General features: G+C 43.2%; 1 protein-coding gene across 3 annotated transcripts in view; it reads left to right on the top strand.

Annotated features, from left to right (window-relative positions):
- The window catches only part of LOC140395495 (alpha-1,6-mannosylglycoprotein 6-beta-N-acetylglucosaminyltransferase B-like), a 1,325,626-nt gene that overhangs the window by 1,280,994 nt on the left and 28,920 nt on the right, over positions 1-15,712 (top strand). For all 3 annotated transcript variants that reach the window (XM_072483321.1, XM_072483322.1, XM_072483323.1), the window contains one exon: positions 9,132-9,278. In XM_072483321.1, the coding sequence (XP_072339422.1) occupies positions 9,132-9,278 (147 nt within the window). The remainder of the gene's footprint in view (positions 1-9,131; positions 9,279-15,712) is intronic.

Here is a 15,712-nt window from a genome sequence, read left to right on the forward strand (position 1 = left end):
GAGTCATTTCAGATTCATTTGAATCATCTGTGATCTCTTTGTGCTCCTTTTCTAGAGTCAAACCTTCACGATTTCATTTTGTTGTGGGCTGTGGTGCTCCTTTTCTGGAGTCAAAATCTTCAAGATTTCTATTGATGTGGTCTCTCTTGACTCATGGGTGGCCATCCTCTGATTGTTGAATGCTTCTGTGCAGACAAACTGTGATATGTCAGTCTCGCTGTGATCCTGCACATCCTGTATGGAAATTGTGATTTCTTCGTCACTTGTCTCACATACTGTGAGTAGACATTCAGTGTCTTCTTCTGGTGGCTCAAATAAGCTTGATAGATCTTCATGGTCTTGTACATGCATGGCGTTCGCTATGGAGTGTTTGCTTGCTTCCATTTTTGAGTCTGTCACCGAGCTGTCTGTGGAGGCTTGCGTCACTCTCTTTGTGGAGGCTTGCATCGCTCTCTTTGTGGAGGCTTGTGTCACTCTCTTTGTGGAGTCCTTCATCGCTCTCTCTGTGGAGTTTGTCATCGCTCTATCTGTGGAGTCTGTCATCGCTCTCTTTGTGGAGTCATGCAGTGTTCTCGCTGTAGAGTCGATCTGTGCTCTCTCAACTGAGTCGTTCTGTGCTCTCTGTGTGGCATCGTCTTCATCTTAGGTATTGCTGTCATCCAATGTATCGATGATCTGCCATGGCATCATGGTGTTGGATTCATCTACCATGAGAAGAGTCGTATTGAACTGTTCAACCGTGTTGCTGATGCTGTGATCAGGATCTCCGAATAACTCAGCCATGTCTGAGCAGTATTGTGTGTATTGTTCGATAGACAAATCATCGCTTTTTGTTTCGGAGTTGCGATCGTTCTCTTCATGTTCAATGAACAAATCATCTTCTTGTGTGGAGGCTGGGACCCTTTGTGGTGCGTGCACCACTCTCTGTTTCTTGGCATCAGGCCGCAGCATAATCCTGCACTCACGAGTCGGGATGTCATATATGCTGGGCTGAAGATTCCCCATTCCGAAGAACTCATCGTCGGGGTCTTCGCAGTACAACACCTCTAGTTGCGGTTTGGATTTGGTACTGGGGTAGCCATCTCCCGCAATGAAATCTTCGTCTGAGTCGTAGTCTACAAGGACAATATCATCTTCTAGGGCGGTGCTAACCGCTTGTTCCAGGGTGTTGTAAAAGTTATTTTTAACTGCTGGTGCAAGTTCAGGCAGTGTTCTGTCTTTTGAGGCAAGAAAATTGGGTGTTGCAGCTTTAAATTTATTTTTGTTCATTTTCGTGCATTTCTCTTTTAAGTGGGCTGGTCCTGGTCATCTGACGTCATGACGCTAGTGATGTCATGTGCCGGACTCGATTGCGCATGTGCAATTCGAGTTTCCTTTACTGTGCGCTCTTGGCACAGCTGCGCATGTGCAGCTCCTTCCTCAAGATGGCTGCCGCTCAGAACTTCCTTCAAACCTGTCTCTGCCTCGTGGTAAGTTTTGGCGCCGTTTTTTCCGATTTTCTTTTCTAGACACTGATTCTGTGTTTGTAACGACTGACAGTATTGATTTTGTTTTTGTTCATGAGCAAGGCATTTTTGTATCGCGATTTCCAGAGTTAGATGCTTATTTTGTAATAGTTCTTCCCTCAAATTTTTATCAGATAGTCCAGAAATTAATTGATGCATTATCACAGTGTCTCTGAAACCAGCATAATCACAGCCTTGTGGTATTAACTTGAGATTTGTAATAAAATCAGAGATGGGCCCTCCGTTTCTCTGACAAGAGTTAAATCTTGTCAGCATTTCACCAGCCTGAATGTTGCAGCATTTAGCCAATTTTTTGAGTATGGTTTCTACTTTGGATTTGTCTTTATCTTCTAAGTAATTATAGATTTCTCTAGCTCCATGCCCTCCTGTTGAGAGAAGTAGGGCTATTTTCGTTGCATCAGAGGCATGGCTTAAATCATTAGCTGTGATAAATATTTGGAACATCTGTTCAAACATTTTCCAGTATAACTTAAATTACTGGTTGTTTCCAGCCGCCATGGAGTTCCAACAAGTTCCATCGAATCAGTTAATCGTCGAGGATCCATTTGTTGCGAAGCCTTCCACCGTCGAATATCTGGTTTAAATTTTTCTTCTCTTGCTGATGTCTAGCTAGCTTTTTGAAATCACTCCTGGTATCATATATTACTCTCTAAGTCTGAATAAAGATTGGAGACTTCCAGTCAATACAAATACTTTATTCAGTAGGTTCGTTCTGTTTCCAGATATAATACAGTCAAGACGTATGACCAGTGAAGCTAAGGTAAGCTGCCTATGCTGAGCTGTCTCTATCTGCTGCTGCTGCTCCTTAGCCCTGTGCTTCTAAAAGAGCTGGATCCTACTTTGGGCTGGATCCTTTATACCCGTCTCTGATGCCCTCTAGTGGCTGTTACCTCTGTCTGCAGTCCCTGGTGTATGTGCAGATGTATGTACAGATGTACAGATCACTACACTACGCAACTTGTTTAGGTATTCGACTGCAAGGAGAAAGGAAAATAAAAAGAAACAATGGAGAACATGTTACCAAGACAATATGTAACAGTATAATATGACAAGAATGAGAGATAGAGGATGACGTATAAATAACAATTAACTCAAATAAGGACAAAAATAACCAATGCAACCTCAAATCTTGACAGCTGAATAGTGAACATCTCAACCAGTGCATGATGTTGTTTAATCAATGAACTTAGTCCACTGTTCACTTACCTGGGCACAGCCAGCCTCTACTGCTGTGCATGATTTAACACGTTTGGTGGCAGAAGCTTTCCATTTGACCTGAATCAACCATGTCAATCTTTAGAGTTATTAGTTTGATTTACTGGAGAGGGGGAAAAAAGCCTTTTAGTTGCTTTTCAACTCATTTGTGGACATTGTTTTTGCTGAAAGTAAGCGTGTAGGTACAGAAGGCAGTAAAGAAGGCAAATGGTATGTTGGCCTTCGTAGCGAGGTGATTTGAGTATATGATAGGGATGTTTTACTGTAATTATATAGGGCATTGATGAGGCCACACCTGTAGTACAATGTACAGTTTTGGTGTCCTTATCTGAGGAAGGTGTGTAGCGAAAGTTTACCAGGCTGATTCCTGGGATGGCAGGATTATCATATAAGGAGAGACTAAATCGGTTAGGATTATATTCATTGGAGTTTATAGTAAAAAAAACTAATTAAAACAATGAAAACAGATGGCGAATGAGATAGAGGAACAGAGCAGCGCTGGTAAAAAAGCTCGAGATTTTATTCGCTATTGTATTCTAGTTATTTATTTTACCAGTCAGTAGCTATTATTGAAGTGTTGTTAGAACCACTCCTGACATTTAAATAATTTCATGATTGTTTCAGTAACGAAGTGCATTGCTCAAGAACAGGTTGGCTCAGTGAGTTGAGAGTTTTCCATGGACCTGATCTTAAACAATTTTATATCAGGTAGACGAGGGTAGAGCAGTTGATGTGGTGTATATGGATTTCAGCGAAGCGTTTGATAAGGTTCCCCACGGTAGGCTATTGCAGAAAATACGGAGGCTGGGGATTGAGGGTGATTTAGAGATGTGGATCAGAAATTGGCTAGCTGAAAGAAGACAGAGGGTGGTGGTTGATGGGAAATGTTCAGAATGGAGTTCAGTCACAAGTGGAGTACCACAAGGATCTGTTCTGGGGCCGTTGCTGTTTGTCATTTTTATCAATGACCTAGAGGAAGGCGCAGAAGGGTGGGTGAGTAAATTTGCAGACGATACTAAAGTGTTGTCGATAGTGTGGAAGGATGTAGCAGGTTACAGAGGGATATAGATAAGCTGCAGAGCTGGGCTGAGAGGTGGCAAATGGAGTTTAATGTAGAGAAGTGTGAGGTGATTCACTTTGGAAGGAATAACAGGAATGCGGAATATTTGGCTAATGGTAAAGTTCTTGAAAGTGTGGCTGAGCAGAGGGATCTAGGTGTCCATGTACATAGATCCCTGAAAGTTGCCACCCAGGTTGATAGGGTTGTGAAGAAGGCCTATGGAGTGTTGGCCTTTATTGGTAGAGGGATTGAGTTCCGGAGTCAGGAGGTCATGTTGCAGCTGTACAGAACTCTGGTACGGCCGCATTTGGAGTATTGCGAACAGTTCTGGTCACCGCATTATAGGAAGGACGTGGAGGCTTTGGAGCGGGTGCAGAGGAGATTTACCAGGATGTTGCCTGGTATGGAGGGAAAATCTTATGAGGAAAGGCTGATGGACTTGAGGTTGTTTTCGTTGGAGAGAAGAAGGTTAAGAGGAGACTTAATAGAGGCATACAAAATGATCAGGGGGTTGGATAGGGTGGACAGTGAGAGCCTTCTCCCGCGGATGGAAATGGCTGGCACGAGGGGACATAGCTTTAAACTGAGGGGTAATAGATATAGGACAGAGGTCAAAGGTAGGTTCTTTACGCAAAGAGCAGTGAGGCCGTGGAATGCCCTACCTGCTACAGTAGTGAACTCGCCTACATTGAGGGCATTTAAAAGTTTATTGGATAAACATATGGATGATAATGGCATAGTGTAGGTTAGATGGCTTTTGTTTCGGTGCAACATCGTGGGCCGAAGGGCCTGTACTGCGCTGTATTGTTCTATGTTCTATGTTCTATCACCCAAGTGAAGAGAGTTTAACTGATTATTAAGCCATCCAAAACTTTTATTTAAGTTAGTCAGCAGGATCGCCAATATTTTCAACTTTTTGTCTACATGTTATAGAGTAGGGGGATAAAATCAATTTATTTTCAAGGCAAGTACCCTAAGCATCATTTGTGGTTTGGGTGTTAATGCCCTGCAATTATTGTGTTCATCAGGGATTCAAAGAACAATTAAAAAAAATTAATATTGCTCTCGTGCAGTTGGCCCCATATGGAATGCCACGATTGGACTACTTGCTTGTTGCTTTAGAGCATATCATAATAATAATTTTTATTGGTGGCACAAGTAGGCTTACATTAATGAAGTTACTGTGAAAATCTCCTTGTCGCCGCACTACGGCGCCTGTAAGTGTACATTGAGGGAGAATTCAGAATGCGAAAATCACCTCACAAGCACGTCTTTCAGGACTTGTGGGAGGAAAACAGAGCACCCAGAGAGAGGAAACACATGCAGGCACAGGGAGAATGTGCAGACTCCGCACAGATAGTGACCCAAGCCGGGAATCGAACCCAGATGAATAACAGTGCTAACCACTGTGCTACTGTGCCACCCCAAGAGATACTAATAGGTAATTTGGCCATTTGAGTCTGCGCTGCCATTAAGTTCATGCCTGATCTGACTGTGGCCTTAACTCCAAACTCAAGCCTGCCCCTCTTTACAACCAGTCCCTGGAGAGTTTCCCAAAGTTGTTGATCCAGGCAAGACCCCTTGGCATACCCCCAAATAGTTACAAACCCTGGTGAGGAAGGATAGTTGGCTCCATGTCTTTATTTAACCCATCCTCTGCTGGTAGCAACAAGGTTTAATTTAACAAGGTTCCCTTTCCCTTGGATATTTTTTCCAGACTCTATAGAGCCAATTTAACAAGGCTTTCTTGAGTTAAGAGGGAGGGGTTCCATTATCCCTTTGAGGAACACTCTGCAGCCATTCCTGTTAATTGTAGATTCTCAGCCACCTTCGGAGTTAGTGTCCATTTTAAAATATAAAACTCAGGTCTTTTTGAAGTCCAATATTTGTGTGTATAATTCCATGTTTTCGTTTTCCATCATCTCAACACCCCCATAACCCTTGACCCCCTTGTTGATCAAAAATATGTCTATCGCAACCTTGAATATATTCAGTGATCCAGCCTTCTGTGTAAGAAAATTCCAAAGACTAACAACACACTTGATAAAAATCTCCCCTTATATTTAAACTTGGCCCCATGCTTTCAGATTCCCCCATGAGGGAAAATATCCCCTCAAGCATCTACCTTATCAAGCCACCTCATAATCCAACATGTTTCCATAAGTCCACCTCTCATTCTACATTTCAATGACTATAGGCCAAACCTGCTCAATGTTTCCTCATAATTCCAGGAATCAGTCTGATAAACCTTCACTGAACCCTGTCCAATGCAAGTAAATCCTCCATTAAATAGAGAGACTAAAACTGCACACAGTAGGGTGCATTCTCTCTCCATTTAAATAATATTCAGTTTTTCCATTCTTCCTGTCAAGGTAGACAACTTCATATTTTTCCACATTATACTCCATCTCCCAATTTTGTGCCCACTCACTTAACCTATCTTTATCACTTTGCACTCAAATTACATCCTCCATACAACTTGCTTTCCCACCTATTTTTAGAACATAGAACATGCAGTGCAGAAGGAGGCCATTCGGCCCATCGAGTCTGCACCGACCCACTTATGCCCTCACTTCCACCCCATCCCCGTAACCCAATAATCCCTCCTAACCTTTTTGGTCACTAAGGGCAATTTATCATGGTCAATCCACCTAACCTGCTTGTCTTTGGGCTGTGGGAGGAAACCGTAGCACCCGGAGGAAACCCACGCAGACACGGGGAGAGCGTGCAGACTCCACACAGACAGTGACCCAGCGGAGAATCGAACCTGGGACCCTGGCGCTGTGAAGCCACAGTGCTATCCACTTGTGCTACCGTTGTAACATCAGCAAACTTGGCTACAACAGATTCTGTCCCTTCATCAAAGTCATGAATATAGAACTTAAATAGTTGGGGCCCCAACTCTGATCCCCGTGTCACTCCACCAGTTACAGTGGAAAATTACCCATTTATCACCACTCTCTGTTCCTCGCTTGATAGCAATTCTCTATCCACACTATTATATCACCTCCAACATCATGAACAAGGTAGTAGTAATCTTTTAGTGAAACCTTACCAAATGCCTTTTGGAAATTTCAATACACTACTGTTACTGGTTTGCAATATCCACCTTCTTGTTTTTTAATATTTGTTCATGGGATGTGAGCGTCGCTGGCTGGGGCAAATTTTAGTGCCCATCCCTGAGGGCATTAAGAGTTAACCACATCTGCAAAGAATTCTAATAAATTTGTCAAACATGACTTCCCTTTCACAATGCCATGTTGACTCTATCTGTTTGTATTATAATTTTCTATATGTCCTGCTACTGCCTCCTTAATAATGGATTCTAAGGGCAGCACAGTGGCCAGTGGTTAGCACTGCTGCCTACGGCGCTGAGGACCCGGGTTCGATCCCGGCCCCGGGTCACTGTCTGTGTGGAGTTTGCACTTTCTCCTCGTGTCTGCGTGGGTTTCACCCCCACAACCCAAAGATGTGCAGAGTAGGTGGATTGGCCACGCTAAATTGCCCCTTAATTGGAAAAAAAATAATTGGGTATTCTAAATTTATAAAAATAATTAATTAATTAATAAAATAATGGATTCTAGTATTTTCCCAATGGTAGATGTTAGGCTAATTGGCTTATAGTTTGTTAATATATGTCTGGGAATTGTCGCGTATAATATTACCAAACACTTTTACCATCAGGACACCACTCATTGGAGGCAAACCCACCACATTGTTCAGAAGCAAATGGGACAGAAAGGTCTGGCACCACATCCTCAGCATCAAAACATTTTTCTGCCATGTTCCTCTCACATACTGTCTTCATGACCAGCCATCCACCCGTTGTTCACTCTGCCACAGATGGTAGACAGTGGAGCTTGGAGCTCCAGTAATTTCTCCATTTTACTGCTTTTGTACCATCGCTGAGAGAAAGATTTATAAATGATCTGCAAGCAGGGACAGAGTGTAACATAGCAACATTTGCAGATGATACTAAAATAGGTGTGAAAGCAGGCAGTGAAGAGGGGAGAAAGGTTTCACAGACTGATATAGATAGACTAGGAGATTGGGCCAAAATTTGGCAGATTGAGTTTAATGTAGATAAGTGTGAGGTTATCCATTTTGGCCAAAAAAATAGAAAGGCAAATTACTATCTAAATGGAAAGCAGATTCAAGACCCAGCGGGATCTGGGTTTCTTTGTTCATGAATCGCAGAAAGTCAGTATGCAGGTACAGCATGTAATTAAAAAGGCAAATGGATTGTTGGTGTTTATCGCAAAAGGACTGGAGTATAAGAGTAGGGACGTGTTGTTGCAATTGTTTAGGGTGTTGGTGAGGCCACATCTGGAGTACTGTGTCCAGTTTTGGTCTCCTTATTTGAAGAAAGATGTGGTGGCATTGTCGGCAGTTGTAAGCCTACTTGTGACACTAATAAAAATTGTTATTATACATTAACACTGCAATGAAGTTACTGTGAAAAATCTCCTAGCCGCCACATTCCGGCACCTGTTTGGGTACACTGAGGGAAAATTCAGAATGTCCAATTCATCTAACAAGCACGTTTTTCGGGACTTCCAAGATTTCTGCTCTCCTCCAAATGTGGGTCTGAGCATCCCTGATCATAATTGCTCCACCACAATAAATAAATAAATAGATAGGTAGATAGTTAGGTAGATGATAGATACATCCTTAGGTAAATGATAGCTAGAATGATAGTTAGATAGAATGATAGATAGATAGACAGACAGACAGACAGACACACCACCACTGTCCCTTTAGTCTCTGTGGCTCTAAGCCCTGGACTTTCCTCCTTTAAGCCACTCCTTAAAACCTACGGCCTAGACAAAACCTTTGGTCATCTGCCCTAATATGTCCCTATGTGAAGGAGGTGTTTTGGGAAGTTGTAATGTATTAAAGGCAGGGGTGGCATGGTGGTGCAGTGGTTAGCACTGCTGCCTCACGAGCCGAGGACCTGCGTTTGATCCCAGCACCGGGTAACTGTCCGTGTGGAGTTTGCACATTCTCCCCATATCTGCATGGGTCTCACCCTCACAACCCAAAGATGTGCAGGGTAGGTTGTTGGCCAGGCTAAATTGCCACTTAATTGGGAAAAAATACATTAAAGGTGCTTTATAAATGCAAAGTGTTGAGGCTAAAGTCAACCATGCTGACCTCGATAGGTTTGGACGAGGACACCTATAGCTCCCGAGCCTTCGCTACAATACCCCAGTCACTTGCCTGCCTGAAACTTGGTCCCTTCTCATCATGGTCTCTTCCGGCTTGAGTACCGTCATGTCAGTCTTTCTTCCTAATTATCTTTATTCTTTTCCTTTGATTTTATTCTCCAGCTCTTCATCGGATTGGGATTCCCTTACGAAGGGCCAGCCCCTCTGGAAGCCATCGCCAATGGATGTATTTTCTTGCAGCCTCGATTCAACCCGCCCCACAACTCAAAAAACAACGAGTTCTTCAGAGGAAAACCCACATCAAGAGAGGCAAGTTGGAGCATTCAGATCAACCGTATTCCCCTACGTGTGCTAATCACAGAAGCAAAGCTTGTCAAAGAAATTCCTGAAACAAAAGATACTTTTCTGTGCTGTAGATGCTAAAGAAAGGTCTTCAGCACTAAAAATTACTAATCAGCTTTGAATATCTGGCATCTTCCAGCATCGTCAACACAATAGAAAACTGGTTGAATGGATCTTAATTTAAAATGCTTCGGTCTTACAATTACAGATTGGAATGCTAGTTTACGAACAGCTAATGTCATGTTCTGAAATCACAGTCTCTTAATCTGTTTTTTTAATCCAGATTATACCTACGCTAAAATAGCAGAAAATGTCAAGTTGACACATTAGGCACTCATATGTTTCATCCCACGGCATGGTCCTTTAGGTTTTAAAGTTTACATTTATTTATGAGCTATTCATTGTTTGAACAGGAATTGAAAGCCTGTTCCGCATGCAGTAAAAGGCAGCTTCGCGCATGGCTTTATACTGTTCTCAGTAGGCGAACTGATGTACATTTTGGCCAGAGATTAAATTCTTGGGATGGAAATCTAATAATAATAATCTTTATTGGTGTCACAAGTAGGCTTACATAAACACTGCAGTGAAGCCACTGTGAAAATCCCCTAGTCGCCATACTCTGGCGCCCATTCGGGCACACTGAGAAAACTCAGAATGTCCAATTGACCTAACAATCTCCCCAGTGTTTTCAACACATTAACAATGTACAATAAGCCATGCAAGTAAACTGGGTGGAAAGTGTATTGGCCTGTTTAACACCATTAAAATGCCTTTCCTGGGTTCTCCTGCACTTTTTGTGGTCCATATACCAAGTTTCCAGTGACCTCTTTGGCCTCTGTGAGAATGAAGGCCAGTGGTATTGTAGCTGTTAATTTCATTTGTTTGCTCTCCTAATGCAATCTACATAACCTAGAGCAAGATACATGAAGCGCAGCAGCTTCCAGGATCAGTTGGCTAAGGCAGAAATTAAGATTCTCAGTTGGCTGGATGGCTGGTTCATGATGCAGAGCGGCACCAAAAGTGAGCGCGGGTTCAAATCCCATACCAGCTAAGGTCATTAATAAAAAACCTTCTCAACCTTGTCCCTCGCCTTTGATATGGTGACCTCAGGTTAAATCACCGCCAATCAGCTCTTGAAGAGAACAGCCTATAGTCCTCTGGGACTGAATCAACATTTACATACCTCCATTGGAGAAACTGCACACAGATCTTCTGAGGAACTGTGCATAGGTAGAAAACAAAGCAGCAACGGCACAATGACAAATCCTTGACCTGTTGCAGGAAGCTATGTTTATCTTCCCACTCTGTTCTGTTTATGGTTATGAAATGTTCACTGTCCCAAACTTCTATGACAAGAGGTCATTTCAGGTAGCAACAGTGAACCTATAGCCAGGCAGGAGTAGAGGCACAAACCCATTGGATCACTCATGCCCTTAAAGAGGAGCAGGCCAATTCGACACCTTTGGCATTACAGGAAGGTGACCATGAAATAAAACCATATTGAGTGAAGTTCTCCATTTGAGAGACTGAGAGCATGATCTAACTCCAGCCTCTTGCCCGATGTGGATCTGTGCAAGCCGGCTGGATCACAGGAGAGGCCGAAATCGGGATCCACGCCGAGCGCCAATCAGCTTCTGATCTAACCGGCCCGCTCTTGTTGGCGGTTCCTGATCCTGCCTAGAAGTGACAAGAAACCAATTGAGGCCATTCATTAACAGGATGGATCCCCTATCTAATGTCTATCTGGTGTTCTAACTGGCTCCCTTGCAAGCGGTCAAGTGAGCGCCATTTAGCACACCTATTTAAAAATGTGAAGCTAGAATAATGGCTGCTCAGGGTATCGGAGGAGGTGAGTAGCCATCTTCGAAATCGGACATTCAGATCGAGAGCTCGGGAGCACAGATTTAAAATGATCACTCGTCACCTCAAAAGGTGATACTTTTCTTGTCTAAAGGCTGCTTCACTGTGGCTAACCTGCCTACTTATGCTTATGAAATTGTAATCCTCATTCCGTTTAGGAATCGGTGTGCATCCTGTGCAAATCACAGTTTCACTGTCAGACCCATTTCCTAATGTTTGCCTGGTCATAAACTCAAATTGATAATGGCCACATTGAAAGGATGATTGTGGGTTGAGTTAACCATTATTAAAATTATGGGTAATATGCATTTGTGGTCCTGTTGTCATCACATTTTATAATACAGATCCATTAATGGTAGCATATTTGGGTTTTCATAAATATATTAGCTGTCTACACAAGATTTCAATGATTGATGAGAAGCTCTACTTTGAGTTAGCTCAGTCTTTTAGTTTTGATTGTAGCGCAAAGTACTCTGATCTCAGTTTGTGTAGCCAGCAGCTGCAGGGAACAGATTTGCTTTTTATGGGATGCATTACTTTGCAGTAATCTGAAATGGCTCTCAGTGTATAAACCGGGTTTCTGTTTCATTGAGACGCACAATCACAGGCCTGCAGATTCTCCTGGCTTTCTTTCAAAATAATTGAAGTTAACTTGTTGTTGTGGTGTCTTATGGAATACTAGGGGTGAAATTGATCTTGAGCTGTCGGACAAGTCCTGCAATAGCAGATTACTGACCAATTTTACACTCTGACAAGACAAATTGGCTGGTAAATTGGCCTTTTTGCGTGAAGGGGGAGGGGGAGGGGAGGCTGATGGTGGGCATCATCTGTGAATAGACCAGTTGCTCTTTTCCAATCTCTTTTCATGGTCAGCTACATAAGGCCAACTACTTTCCTTGCTCGTCTGCTTTTCCCACTTCCTCACACATTAAAATCTCATTCCCCTTTGTTTTTCCTTCTTGTTCCTCCAATTCATCACAATCTATCTCTCTCCCCATGTCGTCACCCCTCTTTGAATCCCTCCCTCAAATGAGGCGCCCGATGATCTCAGAGGCATGCACTGCGGCAAAATAGCTACTAACTTCAGGTGCTTAGATGCACTCCCCACATGTTGTACAACAGGTTTCATGGCACATCTTCTCTTGCTATTTGACCTTCAGCACCCTCACTGCACCTGCAAGTTAGGATTGCTTTAAAATCTCTGAAAAAAATGATGGACGCACCCGCGCGCGCCTCCACCTGCCCGCCACCCCACCTATCATTGGTTAATGCGAAACTGGAATAACAATATGCCACTGTTGTTTAATTCTGAATTTGTGACTTTAAGATGGGTGCAGTGGTTGAAATCCAAACTTTAATTGCTTTGCTGCAGCAGAAATATGTGAGACAGTAATTGAGAGGACATAGCAAAGCATATTCCTTCAGTTTAATGAAGCTGATCCAGAAGGTTTACACAAATAAAACAGCAATATTCCTGATGCTTTATTTTACCATGCAGTAAAGAGATCAGATTTTATGCATGATAATGTATTCAGCAGCGCTACGATTAATAAGATGCAGATATTATGTATGATACAGTGACATCCTTGTCACATGCCATCAGTTACTTCATTTCTTTCTGTGAAAAATTAGATAGTTCTGTCTGGAGCACTCAGTCTCTCTTATTATTCAGTTTATAGTGGTTATGCGGCTTTGTTATCAGTCTGCTTATATAGGAGACACATTCGGCACAAAGAGAGCTTCAACTGTTAATGTTTCACCAACCTGAAATAAGCTCCAGTATTGTTCGACATACAACATCAGAAAACGGTGCCAGAGGCAGAGTCGGACTACAAGGAAAGCTCCGTGAATAAACCTTGCCCAATAATATAAAATATACTGCATCAGATACAAATAGTCCACAAGCCAAATCGTCAGAATACTTTTGTGCCCTCATTTATTTCTCTTAAATATGCAGTGCAAACATAATGCATTGTTAATAAAAGTGGATTATTAACAGGCAATTTGCTTTGACATTGGAATACATAAGTAAGGCAAGTGATTTGGTGGCATGTCAATAATTTCTACACTGGCTTCCCTGAGCACAGGTACTGCGAGTCTGCCCAGAGGCAGTGCAAATGCTACTTGCTGAGTGAATCTGAACAATAGCAAGTCATTTGGAATGATAGATCCTTACAGTATCCATGGCCTTGAGTTCAGATCTGTTGTCAGCACTGGCTTTTATGCTGGTGCAAAAACAAACATAGCAACTGTGGTACCAATCACACAAAAAAGTGATTAAACGATGCAAGGAGATTGGACGCACGGCTGTAAGAATATGTAAGTTGTAGTTTGTATAACTTACAATACATCTACATATTATCCCTTTCATGTTCTCTCTGGGGCACTGTGGTGGGATGACCACAGATGTATAGGCAAGTACTGTACAAATCCCATCCTAATTTAGTACCATTTTTGCATTTATGTAAAAAGATACAAAACCAATGCCATCTGGAACCACTCATCTCTCATCAGAGACCAGGATCCTTTTTTGATGGGCAAAGTGATTTTTTTCTTTCTTTGCTCAATGCAATCATTGCAGAAAAAGAAATGAGTTCTGTTTTGGATGATTGACAGGCCACCCACCATGCGGACCAATTAATTTACATACACTTTACCCAGCATCACTAATCATAAGAGAAATAGAAGTTAGGCTTTTTGAGACTGATTAAAAAGATATAAAATCACATATTCCTGTAGAAGTTGTACCTTTCGCACCCAGTCTGTGGTTGTAAATCAGGCACAATTAGGCCCAGCTTTAACTTGACATTGTGTGACCTGAATTCGGGTTTGACCATCTTCCAAGCACTATATTTCTTATTTATGTAACTGAGGAAGGCCAGCACGGTGGTTAGCACTGCTGCCTCACGGCGACGAGGTCCCAGATTCAAATCCGGCTCTGGGTCACTGTCCGTGTGGAGTTTGCACATTCTCCCTGCGTTTGCGTGGGTTTCGCCCCCACAACCCAAATATGTGCAGGCTAGGTGGATTGGCCACCTTAAAATTGCCCCTTAATTGGAAAAAATGAATTGGGTACTCTAAACCTAATTCTAAAAAGTAACTGAGGAGCCTGAAGACTATTTTAGGTCATCTTACCGAAATTGGTCTGCAATGATTGGAGCAGGCACCAGGTTTGTCCTATTCAAGATTCAACCACTGCAACCGAAGAACAACAAGAGGCACTGCATGACGGGATGAAGCTAATAAAAAGCCATTCTTTTTAATTCTCTTTCCGTGGAACCAAGCAAAGTAGGAGTTGTTCCCTAAAGTCACAGCCTTCACAATCCCTCATCACTCTGTAAGCTCCATTTCTTTCCAGGGTTACTTTGGACCAGTGTAGAAATGTGCACACCATTTGAATGGGTAAAGTGGAAGAGTTGCATGTGGAGATGAGATGGGTGGCAGCAGCTCACCCAAATTAGGCAAATGAGGCCCAAGAACCAATATCAAATGGGACAAATGCCACGTACACCCCATTGGTTACAAGCCCCAAAACAGCCCATAACCAATTTAGACACCATTGTATCACTAAATGCGCTCCAAATTGAACTGATCGCACAGGAAAACAAAAGGTGAAAGGCAATTAGAGCAATTTTCCTGTTATATCCACCCCGTGTTCTTCTTTCAGTTTGGGCTCTGGATGTGACTTTGGTAATACTGCATCTATTACCCATCCTTAGTTGTCCTTAGAAATGGCACTGGCCTTTCTTTGCAGTGCTCATGGGGTTGGTGCTCTTAGTAAATTCCTTAAATCAGAAAATGTTCCACATGTAAATTGCGTGAATATCCAAGTGTTATAAGAACATAAGAAATAGGAGCAGAAGTAGGCCAGTGAGCCACTTGAGCTTCCTCTCCCGTTCAATAAGATCATGGTTGATCTGATTGTGACCTTAACTCCACTTACCTACCCGCCTGCCAGAACCTTGTACGTCAAAGACCTGTTTAATTCAGCTGAATATATGCAATGACCCAGCCTCCACTGCCCTCTAGGTTAGAGCATTCCAAAGATTAACGAACCTCTGAGAGAGAAAATCTCTGCCTTAAACAGGAGGCCCTTTATTTTGAAACTGTGACCCCTAGTTCTATATTTCCCCACAAGGGGAAACATTCCTTTAACATCGACCCTACCAAGACCCCTCAGAATCCTCGACATTTCATTAAGATTACTTCTCGTTTTGCGATCAGACCTGGAATCAGGGGCGTCATTCTCCGACCCCCCGCCGGGTCGGAGAATGGCCGCTGGCCGCCGTGAATCCCGCCCCCGCCCCCCGCCGAAGTCTCCGGTACCGGAGATTGGGCGGGGGCGGGAATCGGGCCGCGCCGGTTGGCGGGACCCCCCGCTCAATTCTCCGGCCCGAATGGGCCGAAGTCACGCCCTGAAATTGCCTGTCACGCCGGCATAAATCAAAGCTGGTATTTACCGGCGTGACCAGGCGGTGTGGGCGGGCTCCGGGGTCCTGGGGGGGGCGCGGGGCGATCTGACCCCGGGGGGTGCCCCCACG

This window comes from Scyliorhinus torazame, chromosome 18, assembly GCF_047496885.1.
Source record: "Scyliorhinus torazame isolate Kashiwa2021f chromosome 18, sScyTor2.1, whole genome shotgun sequence".
NCBI lineage: Eukaryota > Metazoa > Chordata > Chondrichthyes > Carcharhiniformes > Scyliorhinidae > Scyliorhinus > Scyliorhinus torazame.